We start from the raw sequence: 22,371 nt of genomic DNA on the forward strand, positions 1-22,371 counted from the left end.
TTTAATTTGGAAACGTGTGTGTGTGTGTGTGTGTGTGTGTGTGTAGTATCCTTACACTGGCAACACAGGCATACAATAGGCTCATGAATTAGACACTGAAAATCTTCATTTTATCAAGGAAGTCATGTAGGGCATCCACAGAGGTAGTCTCATAGGAGTATAACTAAGCAGAACATCTCTTGTTGGTTAGTGACATTTTAGCTTTCATAGCAACACCATTATGCTGTGTCTGCTCCAAGGCTGCTGTCCATCAACATACATATAGCCAATTACATAAAGCTATGTACAATTCTTGTACACTTATGTGTAGTATGTAATACTTGATAAGTGTCTGTTATAGAAATTCATTTATTTACTATGCTATAGTTTTTAATCATTATCTTGAAAGTATACCTGTGGCAGTTTGAATGTCATTGGCCCCCATCATCACTATTGGGAGGTGTGGCCTTGTTGGAGGTAGTGTGTCACTGTAGGGTGGACTTTGAAGTTTCTTCTGCTCCAGCTTTGCTCAGTATAACAGACAATCCATTTACTGATGCCTTCTGATCAAGATGTAGCCAGCACCACGTCTGCCTACATGCCACCATGCTCCCTGCCATGATGATAATGGATTGAACCTCTGAACTGTAAGCTTCCACCCCAATTAAACATTTTCCTTTATAAGGTTGCCATGGTCATGGTGACTCTTCACAGCAATAGAAACCCTAAGATAATACCTCTCTATGTGCCAAAAAGCTAATTTCACAAATTAATATGCCATTTTGTTCTGTCAATGACATCTTCAATCTCACTCTTACTATGATAAAAGGCATCAGTTGTGTCGTTGAACTCTGCCATGTAGAACTGTGGACATATACACATGGTGTTTGCACAGTGATGACACTGCATACTGACTTTTCCCTCTGAATGTATCCTGATCATTAAGTGGCCTGTAACCATACATTAACTTACCTACTTTGGTTGTACCTTGAGTTACTTGTCTCATCAAAGTTGTCCAGCATGGTCTTCCCATCAGGGGCATGGTTATTAAGTGCAGAGATCTGCAACACACACACACACACACACACACACACACACACACACACACACACACACACACACACGTCAGCCATGCTAATCTAACACACCTGATTCTCTACACCATCTCTATGCAGTTAAATTTAAAAAAAAAAACAACACATGTTTGTCCTGGCATTCTGATATATTTTTGATGGAGCATGAGAACACGCAGTGTTCTCAAATGACTCTGTTCTTGGTGAAATTTCTCAGCTGCTTGGAATGACCAAAGCTGTACCAATTTTACAACACTTCTCACAAGCTTTGCCTAAATTCTTTCCATATCCATCATAACTTCCCCTAATTAATTTTTCCTTCAAAGTTACAAAGCATAGATTCATCCCAGGTTTTCATAGAGTCTAGGGATGCTGGTGCTGCCTCTGATTCTCTCAGATCCCACTCACATTACTTATATTTTTTATGGTGTTCTGAAGGTCGCTTTCCAGTATAATGTGAGCTACTGTCTCCATTCTCTGAGGATGGAAGCAGAATATGAACTAGAAGCTTGTCTTGGTTTGGAAGTGATTAATGTAGATTCTGATGATGAAGGAAATGAAAACGAGAAATCTGGATAAGTAATCACTGTTCCAACAAAAACAATTTCAACAAAAAATGAGCCAGAGACAGAGAGAACAAACTGATAATGCCAACCACAAATAAATTATTCCCAAGTTTCAAAAACAGACCTTGTGATAGCATTTAAAGTTTTGTGGGGGGTTTGATTCATGAGACTTCTGAACATAACCAAGATGGAGAGGGGATACAATTGCTGCCCTACCTGCCACGAGTGTTGGAAACGGAATTTGAGCAGAGAAGTGAAGGTTTCAAATAAATGCAGAATTGTGCCAGGAAATGATTTCGTAGACACACTACCCAGGACTTCATAAACATAGAAGACATGACTAATTTTCTCTTTGTCATATTCCCTGGGCCAACCACTGCATGTCTTCCAAGACAAGCCGTGATACTCCCTCAAAGAGCAATAAGCCCTCAGTTAGAAATACAAAATATCTGAATGAAGGGGTGTGTTCAGACTGAAAGGAAGCAATCTACACCACAAATCAGCCAGACAACTAGTTCCCAGAGTGAGTGCTCTTCTCCAGTCTCACTATCCAAATGTAGCTGGCATTCCATGGAAACTCATGTTTTCAGTTATTTCTTTTGAGATTTTACATATGTGATATCATCTCAACAATAAAGAAATGTTCCCCCAACTATGAATGAATATATGTATGTTACTTATTCTCTTTTTCCCTGCATATTGATTTTTCCATTTGACATCTCAAAAGCACCAGTTCAACATATGTCTAAAAGTAAGCTCACAATTTTACATCCTTAGACTCTACTTACATCTGTCCCTTTGTCAGTGGCTGAAGCTTCCTACCTGATAGTTACAAAGCCTAAAACATTGGAAGTCAGCTTTGACTCAATCTACCATCAAATGCAAGTCCTCAACTTCTGCCATCCATTCAACAACTCTATAGTCAGAGTAACTACGTGAATAAGGAAAAGGGGGTGGGGGATAGGAGAGAAACTGCTTATAGGGATTTGACCTCTGCAATGAAAGGACGTGAACAGTATTCCACAGTCTCTGTCTGTATATGGGAAACTCAGGACAGCTGGTAGTGTGTTTCTTGTCTGAATCTGAAGGTTCAAATACTGGGAGTCAGGAAACACAGTTCCAACCTGAGAGCAGAAGACTGGTGTTGTAAGCAGGCGATACCTGCTCTAATTCTTCTTTATTTAATTCCATTTGGATCTTCTATTGACTGGATGAAGACTTTCTGCATTAAAATAATCTTCTCTACTTAGTCCATGTCCTCAGAAGTTGATTTCATTCACAAATACACTTGCAGACACTCTTTTGAGTAATGCTTAGCCAAATATCTGGGCAACCCATGGTCCAGTTAAGTGGACATGTAAAGTTAACCAGAGCAATCACCACAATATCTAGATGGGCTCAAGTTGTTCAATGTCATTATCATTATCTGTATAATTTCCATATATTAACTCTTTCTCCATATAGATGGAGAAAGATTCAATTCCATTATATATATACACATATATATGTATATACATATATATTCAATTATATTACCACTTCAATTATATATAATCTCCTTGGTTATTTCATTGTATTCTTCAAAGCCAGTCCCCATTTACCTCCCACCTCTCACTAATACAGCTTACTCTAACTACTTTCTTTGAGTTGCCTTTAGACTGCAAAATTATCTTCTCCAAAAAGTCTTTGGACCTCTTTTATGAGGTTCTTTTTCAACCTTAGGATGTCAAATGTGAGCTTTTTCTTTATACCAACCTTTCCTGCTGCCCACACTCATGCTAGTTATGAGCTCATACAATGTCCAGTATTTCTCTATCTAGGACTCTTTACCACCATAAACAAGGAACTACTTACTACAGCTCATCTTGAACAAGTGAATGCCTTAGCTCAAGAAATAAGTTCACCTTGTATACAACTATAGCCTTAGCATTCTGCTTTGTACTAGGAACTTGATGAAGGTCTGATGATCAGGCTAGGGGTAAAGGTCAGTGGTAAAGTATTTGCCTAGTATGTGCACATCCATACAAACACAACAACACACACACACACCAAAAAAAACCACAAACAACAAATATTGTCTTTTAACCAAATGATGAGCCAGTTCCTAATGGACATTTAGAACCAAGACATCAGCTGCCAATCTAGGATACAAGCCATAGTTCCATGTTACCTTAGACTAAGTCTAATACATGTACCTTAAGTCAGTCCATAAGCTCTATACTGGGAAAGAAGGGCTGATTCAAAACCATTTTCTGTGTTGGCCAGGGTTGCCTTTCATCAAAGTAAATCTCACAATGGTTTTTCTCTAGGTGAGCAAATATTGCTTTTTTTTTCCTGAGAGAAAATGTCTTCAACAGAAACCATTCGATTCATTTCTTAGACTTTCAGAGTAGAACCAAAGGCTGTTCTGCATAGTTCTTTTTGATGTGGGGTTTAAAGGCACATCTACAAGCTCAGAAGTTCCATTTGTAAAATTAGAAACCTGCTGGGCATAAGGGGTTTTTGAGATCCTGGAGTGATGGCTCAGCAGTTAAAAACTTGAGTGCTCTGCAGAGGACCTGAATTTGGTTCCAAGCCCTAAAGTCAGGCACCTCGTAATTATCTGTTACTCTAGCCCCAGGGTGATATGATACATCTGGAACACACACACACACACACACACACACACACACACACAATTTTTAAAATAAAATATACATATTAAAGTCTAATGTTTCAGAGTTGCTTGCTTATAATTAGGAAAGCCCTGTTTCTTCCTACTGTTCTCAGGTGCCTTTTTTATTTCATCGAATTTCTGTCATGCAGGTTGAAATTATTTCTGCTGAATACCACGTATTCAATACATAGCAGGCATTTACAACAGGGGTGACATGGCCGACTAGACTGACATTTCAGCTTTTTAAGCTGGAATTACAGTTCGTATAATTCTGATAATGTGAGACCATTTCCCCTGTTTGGTGCCCAGCACCAGGAGCTGCTGGAGCTCACTGGCTGACTCACTTTGTTAGCATAGCATGTCTGCATCCCAGACTTAAGCTCCCCTGACTCCCTCAGAACCCTCCTTCAGCTTCTCCAACACTTGGGCCAGATGCATGCATGATGAAAGCACCATGTTCTCTGCTGAAGCAGAGGCCTGGGAAGATGAGAGACTCTTACAGGTACCACTCCATGTTCTTCTTCCCTTTCTCCTTGCTTTGCCCTGCTGATGTCAGGCACCAGCATCTAGCACCAAGCCTTGCATAGACAACTAAATCAACTCCGCCAACCATGAACAGTCAAATCCCTATAGTAAACAGATGAAGCCCTACTCTTAGAGGCTCTCCTTCTCTACTTGGTCCCAAATCAATAAACTTCTAAGGAGTTGTTTAGCACACTGGCATCTCTCAGGTTGGAGAGCATTCTCCGAATGTTGGTGTATCTCTAACGTATTAAAAAAAAATCTCACCTTTAAAGATGAAGTGATTTCAGTATATGATGCTTTTAAACTTCTTTTAAAAGTTCAGAGACCTGGAATTCGAGTACAGCATTGTGGTAGTTTATATGAGCTGACTAGTTCACAAACTGGAGAAATAGGAACCCAGGGAGTCTGAGCTCTGAGGCCAGCTTTCTGGCTTTTGCTCAACTGCATGAAATGCATCTCCATCTTCATGGGAACAATGCACATCTCAAGCCCATTGAAGGAGTATGTCTAAGAGTGAATGCCAGTGAGTCTGAGACCCCAAAATACCAACTCCACAGTGTAAGGGTGGAATGGAACTCACCTCTCCTCCACCCTTAATCCTTCAACCAACATGACTACAAGAGGAACCACCTGCCTCAAACTCCACTATGACTTAGTAACTTGGAATCAGCCCTTGCTCTAGTTTGTAACCTGAGTTCATATTCCCCAGACTAACCTACGGTCTCAAGCAAAGGAATTAGCTCCCCATGGGCTTGAGCTAATGGTACCAATTGTGATCATCCACTCTTAAATGCAGGCCTCAAATAATTTCTTCAGATAAGGACCCAAGAAACAGAAATGCATAGTCAAAGGGGGACAAGACACTCTGAAATAAGCCCCATGAACAAGAGAGCAAGCATAGAACTTTACTGTCATGGAGACTTCAGATATTGGAGTAAGCATGGAAAGATGGTAAAATAGGTACTTCTGCCATGCATAAAAGAATGAAACCAAATGATATAAAGTAAAGGAATATTTAAAGTGACTAATAAATTAGAAAATGAACTAAACAGAATGTTTATGAATAAAAAATATAACCTCACAAAGCAAAACCCCAATGGATATGAGGTGAAATGGATAAAGATAAATCAATATGGAAATATATTGAAGAATTATTCAGAAAGCAGAAACAGAGTAGTAGACATGCCAGAATTTAGACTGTCTAGTCTAAATGAGAGAGAAAACACAATTGGAAATGAAGCAAAAATAATTTTCAAGCACACATCTGCCAAATGTTGTCCAGCAGTGAGGACAGACACAAAACCATAAATTTGGAGTTCACAAACATTCAGTTAAAGTAAGTAAAGATTAATCCATGTATAGGGACTGAAGAGATGGCTCAGTCAATAAAGAACTTATCATGAAGGCGTGAGAACTGAAAATTATGAGATAGTGCCATTCAGAAAACATTGATCATTGTTATTGTATGAGTGCAGGTGTACACATGCTGTGGTACCTATGTGGAAGTCAGAGGAGAACTTTCTTGGGTATTGGTTCTTTCCTTCCACTGTAGGCTCTCAGGAGTGAACTCAGGCCATCAGGGTAATGCAAGAAGCTCTTATACCACCTCAGATAAACCCCAACAGTTCTAGAGTCACTAAAGGGTACTCAGCATCACTAGTGTTGCACAACTATCTGTATTAGATAGCACCTGATCCACAAAATTGTCCATTTAAAACATTTATAATCTTAGCTTCCATGAGTCACAGTGGAGGTGCAGCTTAGCTAAGGCCTCTACCTCAGATCTTTTATGAGGCTGCAGTTGAGCTGTTGGCCATGGCTGTCATCTCATCAAATGTTTGACCAGAGGAAAACTCAGTTCCAAGAACGTCTTGGCTATAGACAAGGTAACATGCCCTTCAGACTATTGGTCTGAGGACATCAGCTCCCAGTGGGCAAAGAGTATCCATTGGTTTTATGGGTTCTAAGAAGCCATGCATATGACAGGTGGTATGACAAGTTGCCACAACATGAGGAAGTAGGAATAGGAACGTAAGTTCAGTCTACATCCTAACTGGATGAGTGATAGACCATCACTGTTGCCATATCCTATTCCTATACAGTCCTTTATTGAAGGAAGGAAATTACTTAGGGGCATGACTACCAGCGGGCAAGGATCACTAGGGACTGTCTTCGATGCTACTTTACCAGGCTTATTAAAACCACCTGTCTTAGAGCTAGTGGTTTGTGGCTACCTCTTCAAGGGAAAGGAAAACTCCCCTCCCCCAAATACTTGCATTAAAATTTTCATAATACTTTGTACAAAATAGCCACAGTCTAAAAACAACCAGATGTCTAAGAAACATAGATTGGACAAACAAATCATGGTCCATTCAAGCCGTCGACTATTACTAAGCAATGGAAAGAATGAATGGCTGATGAACACAACCACATGAAACAACAGTGAACATTTCAAAAGTCAGAAAAGTCTAAAAATGGTGACATTTGTTATATGAGGTTTGAAAACAAGCAAGACTCATCTTCAATGATGGAAATGAGGGGAGCATTGCCTTGGGAGGTGGGACTGGCAAGATGGATGGTGGTGATGTTTGCACAAGACCACATTTTTCAAAATACATTAAAGCATATAATTAAGATCTGTGCACTTCACTCTATGTGGCTTTTACTTCAACTGAAGGTAATCCGAGAGCTGAGGAGATGGTTCTGTATATAAAGTGCTTGTTGAGAAACTATGAGGTACTGAGTTCAGTTCCCTAATACCCACAGAAAAAGCTGAGCATGAGGGTGTACACCTCTAATCCTGGGGCTGGAAGATGAAGACAGGAAAACTCCAGGGGCTTGATAGCCATTCTAGTCAAATGTGCAAGTTCCAGGTTCTGCAAGAGACCCTGTCTCAATGCATAAAGTGGAAAGCAGTAGAGGAAGACAGCTGACATCAAACTCTGGCCTCTTCGTGAGCACATACTAGTGTGTGCAGCCCCATGTACTACACACACATACGAAGAAAAGCTATATAAAGCAAAAAGTAACCCATGACATAAGGCACACATCTGAGATATAACCACATACCAGGGCTCATATTTGAAAGCATAAGGAAATCACCAGGGAAGTACTGCAAGATATAGAGTCAGACAACTATGGTATTAGGTCCATGAATTTTATTTAACACATGAGGGAGAAGACAAAAGAAAAATCAAAAGACTTATTACATACTGATAAGATGACAAAAAAGATAGACAACTGAAAGTTGGTATTTAATAACATGCCCCTTTTTAAAATGAAAAAAAAAATCAGTACAAGGTGTGGTGATGCACACCTTTAACCCCCCAGTACTTGGAAGGCAGTACGGGGAAGGTAGAGCTCTGTGAGGTTGAAGCTGCCCTGGTCTATATTGTAAGTTCCAGGCCAGCCAAAGCTACATGCTGAAATCCCGTCTTAAAAAAAGAAAAAATAGGGCCTGGAGAGATGGTTCAGCGGTTAAGGACATTGGCTGCTCTTCCAGAGGTCCTGAGTTCAATTCCCAGCAACCACATGGTGGCTCACAACCATCCGTAATAAGATCTGATGCCCTCTTCTGGCATACAGGCATACATGCAGGCAGAACACTATACATAATAAATAAATCTCTAAAAAACAATAATAATAAAAAATAGCAAAAACATGGCTCAAAAATAAATAAAACCAAGCAGAGCAATTAACTAGTTAATAAGACATAAAGAACATGGCACCAACACCTGAAGTATGCAGGGTCATAGAAGTTTTATAAAAACTGACATTATCAGACCCAAAGAATGTAGTTTCAACTTTTAAAGAATTGATTTCATACAGAAAACAGTTTCTACTATAGGATTGTCAGTTCAAAGACAATGTTCAAAAGTGCAGAATCAATAATGAAAACATATAGTAGGCATATCCAGAAATCTATTCTGGGAGATCTCATATTTTTAGAAAGTAAGAAATAAGAATAGCTTTTGATAAAACAGAGGCTACAGGCATGACCATATTGCAATTTTTTAAAGTCTCAGCTATAAGTATTTTCTGGGGTTGCTGTTAGCATGCATATGAATGCATATGTTCTAGAAATGTAAAGATTTAGAAAGTGGTATGTGTTAGAACAGCTGGTGAATTTTTCTAACCTATTTGAAACAAAAAGCCAGGGAGGCATTCAGGAACTGAAATCAAGATTAAATATACAGCACTGATAGGGGGACAATTAGTTCTTTGAATCTTAAAACAAACCTCTGGTGATATTGTTCAAGGAGGAAGAAGACAGAGTCACAATTGCAGGGCCATTAAAAAAAACAGAGGTAAAACTTAAGCTTTTATGTAAAATGAAAAAAATACAAAAAAATGGCTTATTAAAATCAACCTGAAAAGAATTATAAAACATGTATTATGCTATAATTAGTTTTAATAGAAATAAGATCACAGATTTGTGATGTATAGAGCTATGTGGGAAATGTTAAATTACTGAAATGTATCCAAAACCATAACTAGACAAAGACACAATGTTAATGAGTTGGACTCAAATCCCAGCAAGACCTGTGGGCCAGGGAGACGACTCAAGGGGTAAAGGCACCCACTGCCGGTTCTGACCACCTGAGTTAGATGGGGCCACATGTTGGAAGGAAAGAATCAACTCTGGCAAGCTGTTGTATGACTTCCTTAGGTACATTATGGTACATAAATATGAATGTGTGCCTGTGTACACACACACACACACACACACACACACACACACACACACACACACACACACAAATAAATGTTTTTAAAAGGGTAACAAAATCATTTCATATTTCCTTGTGACACTTAAGTCTGAGGCTACATGGAAAACCCAAGAATGGTTAAGGATGTTTGAAGAAGCTAAAGGTAGTAAGATTTACCTTACCAGGTATAAAGAACACTAGAACCCTTAAGGTATATTGACATACTGTGAGTACTTTTCAAGAATGGACAAATAAAATAATGAGACTGGAAGTCCTCAAAAGAGAGGAATAAGGCTATGAAAATGTCACATATGATAGAGCTCCAGATGTCCTTCACATATAATGCTGTCATAACGCTCTGCATCAGGCTAACCTCCAACGTCAGCCCATGCACAAAACTCAATAATCAGCTAGTTACAGACTTAATGAAAAAGCAAAGTATATGACTTTTCAAAACAATACAGGAAGTCATGACCACACTGTAGGGACTATTGCTCCAGTAAATTATAAAAGGCACAAGCCTGTTTACATTAAACCTGGAAAGGTACACTGGTGCTCATGGGTGATGCTAAGTGTAGAATGAAGAGACAAACCACAAAGGAAAAGAAAAAAATCATAAGTGTCTAGAACTGCAATTTTTACCATGTGTATTTATAGATCACACCCAGAAAATTGTAAGTAAAAAAATTAAAATAGAACAAAAAAATTCACTGAAGAAAACTTCACGTGGCTTCCAAGCGAAATGATGCTTCACTCTCTGGCTAATTAAGGAAATACAATTGTAAAAGACAAGAGCATCCTCTCTTTAACATTACCAAAGTGGAGTGATTGGCACTTTCTGCATTGCTAGAGGGCAAGTCAAGTTGAACAATCACTTTAGAAGCTGTGTGATATGTTCTTATATGCTGTAGCTATGCCTATCCCAGGAATATCAAGTCTATTCTGTATCTGCAAGAGTGTTCTGCATATGTGCACAAGGGGACATGCCCAAAAGTGCAAATAGACAAACTATTTATAGAAATAAAAGCCTGGAACCAGATGTCTAACGGAGCAATACAAAAATAAATCATAGCATGTGGTGACACCAGGAAAGCAGAATAAACTACTACCATCTGATGGGCTGTGTGTGAATCTCAAGAATATGAGGGGGTGTGCAATAGTTACTAAAGAAATACATAAGTGGAGTTATTCTTGGTAGAAAAATTAAAACATGCAGAAGGAAACAATATATCCAGGAGGCAAGTGGGTAGCTGTGAATAAAATCAAGAAAACAATAAACACAAAAGTGCTAATAGTATTTATTAATGAGGGTGGAAAGGGATAAATAGAATGGAGAAGATGAGCTTTGTGTATCATAAAGGTAAGCATTTCCCTTTTATTCTTAAAGAAGATGGGATGGAGAGGGAGGACAATGAAAGAGATATCTTGAGAGAGTGAGCCATTATGGGGTTAGGGAGAAATCTGGTGCTAGGGAACTCCACAGGAACCCACAAGGATGTCCCCAGCTAAGACTCTTAGCAATGGTGGAGAGGGTGCATGAACTAGCCTTCCCCTGTACTCAGATTGTCATCATAGAACCTACCAGTGACTGATGGAAGCAGATGCAGAGACCCACAGCCAAGCACTTGGCCGAGCTTCTGGACTTCAGCTGAAGAGAGGGAGGAGGGATTATAGGAGCAAGAAGGGGGGCATCAAGATCATGATGGGAATAACCACAGAGACAGCTGACCCAAGCTAGTGGGAGCTGACAGACTCTGGACTTACAGCTGGGTTGTCTGCGTGGCCCTCTGAATGTGGATGACAGCTGTGTGACTTGGTCTGTTTGTGGGTCCTCTGGCAATGGGACCAGGACTTTCCAGGTACATGAACTGGCTTTTCAGAGCCCATCCCCTATCATGCAATGCTTACTCAGCCTTGATGCAAAGGGGAGGGGCTTGCTTCTGCCCCAACTTGGTATACCAGCTTGTGTTGACTACCCAAAGGAGGCCTTACCTCCTATAAGGAGTGGAAGGGGTGGGAGGGGGGAAATGAGGGGAGTGGGAAAAGGGGAGGGAGGGGGTACAATCGTTAGTATGTAAAAGTGAAAAATGTAAATAAAAAAAGATGGGGAGCATGAAGATACCATGCTTTATCAGTCTATACCCTTCTTATATTTTTATAAAGACTTTGCATTTATTTGTGGAATGTAATGATTCCAAAGAAAATTAGCTTTTTAAAAATCAGGAAAAAAAATCAGAAGTCTGAGTAGCAGGGAAATTAGAGAAGCAGCCGCCTCCATGGACAACATCTCCATCATCTCCTTCACATCCAAGCCAACATCACTTGCCCATACCATTATGCTAGAGCTGTCCTTTTACTTAAAGCTTCCTTGTAGGTCGCTCTCTAGCACTGCCTAATTAGTCCCTGTGGGCACCTGAATTTACAGCCCTGTGTTAAGGCAGCATCTGCAGATGTGTTAGTTCCACACCAGTACCACTCATCAGTTACTGAGCCAGCACTCTGCACTTGCAGAAACTCACATTGAAAATTATTCCTCTTAAGACTTGACTTAGCCCCTTAGCCTCCCTCCTAACTGTTCTCTTCCTTTCTATGTTTCTTTCTTGGAGGGTGTATTTTTTTTCTCAATGACAGCAGCATTCATTTCCAAGACTCAGCAGGGTCCCCAACATTCTTCTACCAACAGGAAACCTCCTTTCATTTTTATGCTACATAAGCAGTTATATTCTAGTTGTTGATCTGTGGTTAGAAATGGATAGGTGTCACTTCAAGCGTGTTTTGCTCTCTACGGTTCCCAAAGGCTCTTGCAGGAGATTTTTCTTAGCACACAGTTTAGCATGTGAGCAAGCTGCAGTATGTCACCCTGCATAACAGAGGCCATCCGGAAGGGCTGCAACACAGACAGTAGGCTACTTTCTTGTTTCTGCTCCCAGGAGGTGGTCATACCAACGTGGTTCTTATGTCACCTTTTACAATGGACATTTTCACAGTCGCTCCCTTTCTTAGTGTCCTGTTACTTCCAAGGCCTGGGTTGGGAGGATACCATTCAGTTTTAAGTCTACTTGTCTGCCTCAGAGCCTTTCTGATGACCAGGGGGACCTTAACTAACAGACAAGAATAAAATAAATTCTGATGCCTAAAATGACAGCGTTATACCTAGTGAATTCTCGGAACCCTGCACGTATTATCTTTGTCAAGTTTCTTTTCACTCTACTTCCAGATGTTTTTTCACAAATTCACTCACTGCGAGTGCTAGGTACAATGTATGAGCATGTCCAATATATCTGGGATTTGGTGTCACTACTGTAAACTACTTAAATGTGAGAACTATTGTGTGACTTGTACAGAATGTGACATGTGCATCACTTGGCCGTGTATGGTGCTAGCTTCTCGTTCTCATTCATGGACACATTCTGGAAACATAAGCACTAATTCCATGAAGAAAGAGTGGCATTTATTTACAGTGTACCCATATAGATGGGGGTGGGTGGGTGGGAACAGTTTTTCTAGAAGTGATACAGTCCAGTAAGCAACATATTGACTTTGATTTCTACTAAATTAGGCTCAAATCTGGTTTCTGTAAATTTGACTGTAAATAAAACTCTGATCAAGTCCCTTAAGCTTAGCTATCTGTTTCTACCAACCAGGACTATGAGGACACTACATTGACATGAAGACTAAGATCCTACATATGGTACCCTATATATAGAATCACCTTATAAATTCAGTAAAAATAAAGATGATGGCTTGTAGATGTAACCGTCTTGTTAAATAAGAAATACAGAGCCAAATACAGAGTTAAAAGCCAAGAGGTCAGAGCAATAGCTAAGAGCTGAGATTAGAAACCTTACCTTTCACTGCCGCAGCTGTCCTACCTCTCCGCAAGAGACTTACTTCCTGTGTGTTTGTCCTTTTTATTGACTTTCTATTCTGCCTTCTCATTGGTTGTAAACCCAACCATATGACCTCCTCTTCACTGCCCATCTATACAGACCTGTAGGTCTTCTATGGTTGGTATTGAGACTAAAGGCGTGTGTCTCCACGCTGGTGGTATCCTTGAACACACAGAGATCTGCCTGTCATGTGATCGGGATTAAGGGCATGTGCTACCACTGCCAGACTTCTGCTATGGCTTGCTATTAGCTCTGACCCCCAGGCAACGTTATTTATTAACACAAATAAAATCACATTTCAGTACAAATAAAATATCACCATAATGGCTGTAGGAAGAAATGAGACCAGAGCCAGACATACAGCTCAGAGGGTAACGGCTTAGAGTACAAGCCTGGTAACCTATGTTCAATCCTAGAAATTTATGTGCAAGTGGAGGAGAGAACCAAGCTGTCTTCTGATCTCCACATGTACACAGTGGCACATACTTCCCTCCCTGGCATGACAGTAATAAATACATTTTTAAAAAGAAGAATAAAGATCAACAAAATAAATTAGACCAAATTCTAAATGGCTGGGTAGCATAGGAATTCAAATCTTTCCTGGGAAGATTAGGGAAGTTTCAAAAGGGAAGATAATCTATATCTGTCTGTGAAGTCCAGTAAGGTAAAGGAAACACTTGAGACAAAGGGGTACAGAAGGTACAATAGTCTATGTTAGTGATGACCTAGTCTACAAAAGCGAGTTAAAAGCTGAGTTAACTGGTGAAATAAGAGGAGGCAGAGATGGAAAAAGGGATGAAGGAAAACAGATAGCGTGGTGGAAGTCAGCAGTGTCACTGATGAACTGGGCAGGAAGTAGTGCTAAAAGAATGGAAATGTGTAGCTAGAGTTTTCCTGCCTGGTCCACAGTCAGGACAAATCTCTCTCATCTGCCAGTCCCACAGCCGTCAGACCCAACCAAGTAAACACAGAGACTTATATTGGTTACAAACTGTATGGCTGTGGCAGGCTTCTTGCTAACTGTTCTTACAGCTTAAATTAATCCATTTCCATTAATCTATACCTTGCCACATGGCTCGTGGCTTACCGGCATCTTCACATGCGGCTTGTCATCATGGCGGCTGGCAGTGTCTCTCTGACTCAGCCTTCCACTTCCCAGTTTTTTCTCCTCCTTGTCCCGCCTATACTGCAGGTCGAGCGCACACGCTAAGAATCACATGTCTTTTCATTTAATCAGATAATAACTTGCCAAAGAAATGCGTGATGCAGTGAGAAAGAGATCAATATTAGTAGAAGCAAAGATGTAAGAAAACTCCAGATAACCTGCCTAAGTCAGCCAGACTGTGTATGAAAGGAAAGAAAAAAAGAGGGATGGAGGAAGGAAGGGAGGGAGGAAAGAAGGAGAGAGAGAGAGAGAGAGAGAGAGAGAGAGAGAACGAGAACGAGAAATGGTCCCAAGCTATCTGCCTGTCTCAGGAGTGAGAGGAGATCAGCAACCTGGGACAAGCTCCTGGATTAGATGAAGCTTCGTAGCCCTGCATGACATCACATCCTGCTTTGCTAGTAACAAAACTTCATCCACATTACACTGAGAGTATTCCTAGGCCATGAGAAAAGCCCTATACAAATGAAGTAAGTCATACAATAAGGAAAAACACACCCAACTGGAGCAACCTTGGGGAAGGTCTTGTGATGAGACTGTGGGTTGGAGAGATGGTTGTCCGACACAGGGGAGTGAGATCAGTAAGGCAACTATGAACTGAATCGAAGGGAAAGTCTTTTGTAAGAAGTATGATGACCCCACTACTTCTCTTTGTGGATCCAGTGGAGTTATTCTTGGCAGCACGCGGGGGGCGGGGGGGATCTTCAAGGACAAGGCTGCTTCTTGGAAGCAGCTGAGAACAGGAAGGGTGGAGGAGCCTTCCAAGTACCTATCTTGACATGATGGGATTGCTCTGTGGTGCCAACTCACTAGCTAGTTTGTCCTTGTGGCCATTTTTCTGAGGCACTAAAGGGTTTGCCCTACCCATGTATGGAGTGGTAGAACAAACTAGGTAACCAGCAGTGGGTAAAAAGGATGATATTACTTTTCAACATGAAAGCTGGAAACATTAACTAGGGAAACTGACAAGAAGAAGAAGGAGGAGGAGGAGGAGGAGGAGAAGGAGAAGAAAAGAAGAAGAAGAAAAGAAGAAGAAGAAGAAGAAGAAGAAGAAGAAGAAGAAGAAGAAGAAGAAGAAGAAGAAGAAGGAGAAGAAGAAGAAGGAGAAGAAGAAGAAGAAGAAGAAGAAGAAGAAGAAGAAGAAGAAGAAGAAGAAGAAGAAGAAGAAGAAGAAGAAGAAGAAGAAGAAAGTGGCAATTCTAAAGCTGGTGCTGGGTCCTGCTCCTTGGTTGAGCTGCTTTCTCTGTAACAAGCATCTTCATGAATACCTACCTCTCCTCTGACACTGTTCAAATCTAGAAGATCAATGGGGATGATTGAGCTTTTTCTCATTAAAGTGAGCTAGTCAAAAATACCGTCTCTTTTTGCCATTATAATTAGCATAGAACAAGGTTGATTTTTCTTAAAATCAATAAAATTGACTAAATTTTGCATTTTCAAAAATGCATAGAGACATAGAGTCGGTACTGAGCTATAATCAAGATAAGTATTACTGTTCCACATCCCAAAGCAGCCCCTCTTCATGTCCCAACTAGTTCCCCTCCCTGACCCAGGCAGCCCTTGGTCTATTCTAAATCTACATCACAAAACTCAAACATGCTTTTTTGCTGGTATAATAATAGCAATGTCAACCCCAGAACAGGGTGACTGTCCCTAGTCTTAAAAGTCTTGATATGCTCCAAACTAAAAAAAAAAGTGACACTAAGAGGCCATTATTTGCAGTATTTGGGGTTTTCAGATAAGGAATGTTCCAGTAAGGTCTTCTAAAATCTAGACATTTCCAAACTGAAACACATTTGGTTTCCAGAAATTTCAGGCAAGTAATATTCCACCTGCAATCATAATATTTTAGACCAAATTATATTTCTAGTGCCAAGCCTGACTTGAACTTTATAGATAAAGAAACGGAGGCTTTGAGAAAATTTAGGAAAAGGAAAAAGAATTGCCTGTAGTTATAATGTTATGGGTCTGGAGTCATTCAGAGATTCATCAGTCTGACCATGAATAAAATTTAATAAAGAAGAGGCTTTATTAAATAGTGGCCAGGACAATGAATACTGGCCAGGTCCATACCTGAGATTCATACTCAAAGTATGGCACCAAATTATATTAGTCAGGGGCCTATAAAAGCAGAACTAACAAGGCTCTGTATTTTATGCCTTCATGCAATCAGAGGCAAGCACACATCCTGATGTACTTCCTGCCTACCTGTGATCAATTAGGGCTGTGCAGTTGGGGCAACCAATTTTGTCTACAGAAGCAAAAACACATAACTTGTTACCTTATATGAACAACAGCACTCAGCATTCCAGGAATATATCTGTCCTTGAGCAAGTGGGGCATTACAGGTTAGAGTCAGTTTTGTTTTATAGATCTCCGAAGCACAGTAATTTAAACTTAAAACATAACATTAGCCATCACAATAAATGGGGACATATCACAGCTTGATTTTAAGACTGTCTGACACTTAGAGTTATTTTCTTATTTTAAATGATCTTATTTTTTTAATTGTGTGTGTACATGGTGGGGGGAGGTATACACATGGGTTTGTATGTACATGTGCATGCAGATGATGGAAGAGGCCAGTAGAGGGCATTGGATACCCCTGGAGCACTCTTAACCACTAAGCCATCTCTCCAGCCACCTAGATCTATTTTCTTAACTTTGTTCTGATTGTGCCTTCCTAAGATCCAGACAGTAGGACAGAGTGAAAACATTCTAGAGATCTAGGTGCTAGATTCCTCTTACTTTTTAAAATAACAATAATCATAGAAAGGGAGAGATATAGGTAAAATTTGGTTGATTTTACTAATAAAGAATTAAAAACAAGCATCAAGTATAAGATAAGATAAGGCAGCCGGGCGGTGGTGGCGCACGCCTTTAATCCCAGCACTCGGGAGGCAGAGCCAGGCGGATCTCTGTGAGTTCGAGGCCAGCCTGGACTACCAAGTGAGTTCCAGGAGAGGCGCAAAGCTACACAGAGAAACCCTGTCTCGAAAAACCAAAAAAAAAAAAAAAAAAAAAAAAAAAAAAAAAAAAAAGATAAGATAAGGCTATTATCTTATAATATCTTCCTTACAACCTTTGTGAAATGTGAAGAAGATAACACCCAGGCCCCTATGTTCTCTTTCACAGTCATGTATTTTGTAAAGCAAAATCTAGACAAATTAGATCCAGTGCTGTAGCTGTTCCAAAGCCATGAGCATCAGCTTCCTAAAATTCCTAAGCAGAGAAAAAGATCCTCATTCTGTGGTTTGTATTTCAGGTTGGAGTCCCCAACCAGATCTCTAGTGATGGAAGCCCCAAAAGGGGTAGAAATAAATGCAGAAGCGGGCAATATGGAAGCTACCTGCAGAAGTGAGCTGAGACTGGAGTCCAAGGATGGGGAGGTAAGGAGTGGGAAGGACAGAAATTGGGAGTCCACTGGCCTGAGGGCCAGCCTTTCCCCTAGGCTGTTTTGCACTGAGATTAATCTTACACATTATCAACCCAAGGAGCCCATAAGACAGTTGAACAACATGATGATAAGCCAAGCCCATAGCACATAAAAGTTATGATTCATTATTTGTGAAGTGCTGGGATTAAGTTGTGTATACACCCATGTGGCTGAAAACAAACTTAATTCACATGTACTTCTTTTATGTTATGTGCTTGGGTTCTCTTTGAGAATGGGAAATTGGGTCTAAGCACTATCCTGAGTCAGAACAAGCCAGAAACTAACAGGGTCAGAATCGATGGCCAAAGAGTAAAGTGCTGTTGACTCTCCTTACCACAACACAAGCCCAGTCATTGAACATAAATGCCACTTGTAATTTTATAGACAAGTTACGCCAAATTCCCCTAGCAGCAAGAGTCTGATAGGACTGCAGATTACACAGGGATTTTTATGTGTTCATAGGTGAACTGTTTTATTTAAGAATGAAATTAAAAAGGGCATCCTGACTTTTTAAGATAAAACACTACTCCACATTGCATATCTGTGTAGAGGGTGTCTAGCTCTCTGCATAATTATATCCACTCAGTGAGTATCTTTTAAAAAATGTTTGGTTTAGTTAGACATTTGCTTTTTTGTTTTAAAAGAATTTGTCTGATGGAGCCTTCCATTATGACAACTGCCTCTTCAAATAGCCATGAACTGCAAGTCACACTCATAAAAACAGAAACTGATTCATAAAGGCAGCTCACAGCCCCTCAAACTTGACCTCTGGAGGAGGCAGTTATAATCAAAAACTCAATGACACTTTTTGCCACAGCTTATTTTTTTATATATATCCAGCATTTCTCAAAGTATATTCTGTTTCATATTAGTGTCACCATTAGAAAAAGAAAGCAAAGGAAGGCTTACTAATCTTTTAAAACATGTATTCTATGTGTTCTACTGTCTTCCAGTAACTTCATATTAGCCATGAGCATGCAATGCCTTGTAGTAATGAAAACTGTTTACTGGGTCATTCCTACATTTATTTGATTCTATGACACTATTCTTATTCTGCATATCACACTTTTTGCAAAAATGCTAACATCAACCAATAAGGCATGACCTTGCTAGATTATAGGTGCGTGAGATTAGAGACTGACTTTTATTTTAAGACTTATTTATTTATTTATTTATTTATTTTATGTATATGAGTTCTCTATCAACTTTATGCCAGAAGGGGACATCAGATCCCACTGTAGATGGTTGTGAGCCACCATGTGGTTGCTGGGAATTGAACTCAGGACCTCTGGATGAGCAGCCAGTGCTCTTAACCTCTGAGCTCCATAGAAGCTGTCTTATCCCAACTACCAACATTGTTCAGCCCAAGTCAGTACCTGTAAGGTTTAAATTGAATGGAATATTCGGCTCTTTCTGAATTTCAAGAACTTATATGGCAGCCTCTAACTGACTCTTTCTTTGCTATTTTTGTCTCTCTAGATTAAGTTAGATGCTGCGAAAATCAAACTACCTAGGCTGCCTCGTGGATCCTACACACCCACAGGAACGAGGCAGAAGGTCTTCGAGATCTGCGTCTGCGCCAATGGGAGGTTATTTCTGTCCCAGGCAGGAACTGGTTCCACTTGTCAGATAAACACAAGTGTCTGCCTTTGAAGGACTATCCATAGTGGACAATTGTCGGCAGCATAAAGGCCCTTTTTGGCTTGAGACACTGGCTGCCAGCTATTTTTACTAGAACACAGAAAGCCTATCAAAGACCTTTTGTGTGTGTGTGTGTGTGTGTGTGTGTGTGTGTGTGTGTGTATGAGTGGGTTTGTGTGTGTGGTGAGTGGATATAAATATATATAAATATATATAAATAAATATATATATCCTCTGTATAAAATGAGGTTTCAGTACAAAAGGAACCATGGGTGACCCTGTGACATCATCCACTGTCATTTTTCCACCCCACCCCCATCACCCACATGACAGAATCTAAGAACCCATTCAGGCCCAGCATTCCCCAGGCAATTTCAAATCACACAGTGGATTGCGCACTTAGAGAATATCCATCGATATTTTCAAGTAATCCCTAGTTTCTCTCTTAGAGTCATTAGAGGCAGTGATGGCGGGAATCTTTGGATCACTCTCAAGTAATGATACATTGGTATAAAAGATAAACATTTGACCCATCTATAATCCCAACACCAGGCAAGTTGTGGTGATGGAGGCCAGCCTGGGCTACATAGTGAGGCTGTCTTTAAAACATAGACATTTGGTTTCCCTTTCTTAGCTTCAGCCAAGATGGCTAAGTTCTTCTCTTCAAGATAAGGCTAGGGTACACCCATAGAAATTAGTCACAAAAACTCATAATGGCCACCCTTCCTTTGTAGACCAACATACTAGGAGTTGTGTGGCTAAAAGAATGGGGGCAGGGAGGTTGAATTCTGAAAGAATATAAATCACTCACCTGACTTCTACTTATTCTACTTCCTTTAACTCACATAGTTTCCCACAGTCAAAGAGTAAGAGCTTTTAATCAGCATAGAAGAGGACATCAGCTCCTCCGCCAAAGGCTAGAAGCTATTCAATGGACTGACAGACAAAAAATACATGGGCAAGACATCTCATTTCAGGAAAACCTGTCTCCCAAGTGTTTGGGTTCTCATTTCTGACTTTATCCAACAGATGAACTCAAAATCATTAAATCAATCAGAATCCCAAAGAGTGAGCTCCAGATCCCAAGAGAAGTTATTTCAAGATGGAAATCTAACTAAGAGTACCATAGGGAAGCTAACTAATTTTCCTAAGTTTCTTGAGATGAGTAGGCCATTGAGAGACACATCAGATTTTCAAGGGCTTGCACAGACTCTCTTGCTTTGCTCTTGTAGGTTTTGTCAGTGCTGGGGTATTCATATTCCTGAACTCACTGCTGTGAGACCTAAGCCACTACATGCTGCCAGAATTACTCACAGCAGGTTAATAAAACAGAGTCATGTGTCTTCATCAGAACCACTGTCCCCTGGGTTCAGCAGCACCCAATCCCTATATGGACACTATATGGAAATAGTCTCTAATTCCCGCCATCAGCTACCTCTTAACCCCACTTTCATTGCCATGCCCCAGGGTCACCCTGGCCAGCTCTTGTGCTGGGACAGGGGATTACACCATCTCTGTTCAAAGAGGGGGAAATGTGCCTATGCCTTAAGCCAATGCACTCAGCAAGGAGAAGCACATCCTAGTTATCTTGTTATCTGTAGTTTATTTTGGGTGGTTGAAGGGAAATGGTTTAGTCATGACTGGGCATCAGAAACTGGTAGACAAACCAACTGGTTTCCACATTTGGACTCTGAGGAGCCCAGAATGCAGGTATAACTGAAACTAGATGAAACAGCGGCCCTACAATCTTGAATGAAGTTGCTTTTGTAGGCCTCAGTGGTATTTGTTTTTGTTTTTGTTCTCCACAAGGTTCTAACTTTTCTTACTCCACAAGCTGAACGGTTTGTTATAGGAGACAAAAAAAAAGAGGTTTGCTATTTCTGATATGACATACAAGCAACAGGCTGAGGTTTGCATACACGGAATGTACTCCTCAGTTGCTTATTGCCACAAAGCAGGGACTGTCCTAACCTGACTCATGACTTGGACTTCTGGCTTCTAGGCCAGGCCTGGCTCCCTTCACCCTCTCTGTATATCTTATGCAGAGGCACTGGATGGGTCCATTTTAGGCCAAGAACTTAAAATTGCTCCATTTGCAGTATGGAAATCTAAAACAGGATCCTGTAAGGGGCCTCAGGTTACTGAACCTCTTATAGGCCTTTCTGCCAGGATCTTATAGGCCCTTTCCACCAGGATCTGCCTGTCTCACACACAGGTATCATTTTCAAGTCACTAAAAGCTCTTCTTAGCAATTAGAAGTACCTACCCTATACCCTTCAGATAAACAATAACTCTGAAGTCCCTTGTGGCTAAGTATATAAAGAAGACAGGGTTGTTTGGGAGGGGGTGTTTTGTTTTGTTTAAGCAGACAAACTGCCTTTGCATTTGACCATCTCTCACCCACTGTCTATGAATAAGAAGAAAAAACACAATTCCCTGAACCTCTTCTGATTTTATTTCCAAATGTGACATACTCCTTGGGAATTTTATGACAATTAAAAAAATATTATGGTCACACATGCAAAATTGAATCTGAGAGCAAACAAATCACACAAACACACAATGAAAATAATAGCAATTGAGGATATAAATCAAGAACTCTATGGAGGAACACATGATACAAAATTCTGGTTAATTCTGGTTTTTAATGAGGTTAAGGAACCACAGGACATCAGGTAATACAGAGGATCTCTAGCATGAGAAGATTAAAAATTTCAGTTCAGACTAGAAACTG

At 40.3% G+C, this 22,371-nt stretch overlaps 1 protein-coding gene across 2 annotated transcripts in view; it reads left to right on the forward strand.

Moving 5' to 3' along the window:
• Sgcd (sarcoglycan delta) overlaps nucleotides 1-21,413 on the forward strand; it is a 925,964-nt gene extending 904,551 nt beyond the window's left edge. For both annotated transcript variants that reach the window (XM_052758279.1, XM_052758280.1), the window contains 2 exons: nucleotides 17,826-17,949; nucleotides 19,476-21,413. In XM_052758279.1, the coding sequence (XP_052614239.1) occupies nucleotides 17,826-17,949; nucleotides 19,476-19,649 (298 nt within the window). In that variant the 3' untranslated portion in view covers nucleotides 19,650-21,413. The remainder of the gene's footprint in view (nucleotides 1-17,825; nucleotides 17,950-19,475) is intronic.
• The last annotated feature ends 958 nt before the right edge of the window (nucleotides 21,414-22,371 follow it).

Source organism: Peromyscus californicus, unplaced genomic scaffold (assembly GCF_007827085.1).
Source record: "Peromyscus californicus insignis strain IS unplaced genomic scaffold, ASM782708v3 Scaffold_3__1_contigs__length_106647218, whole genome shotgun sequence".
Lineage (NCBI taxonomy): Eukaryota > Metazoa > Chordata > Mammalia > Rodentia > Cricetidae > Peromyscus > Peromyscus californicus.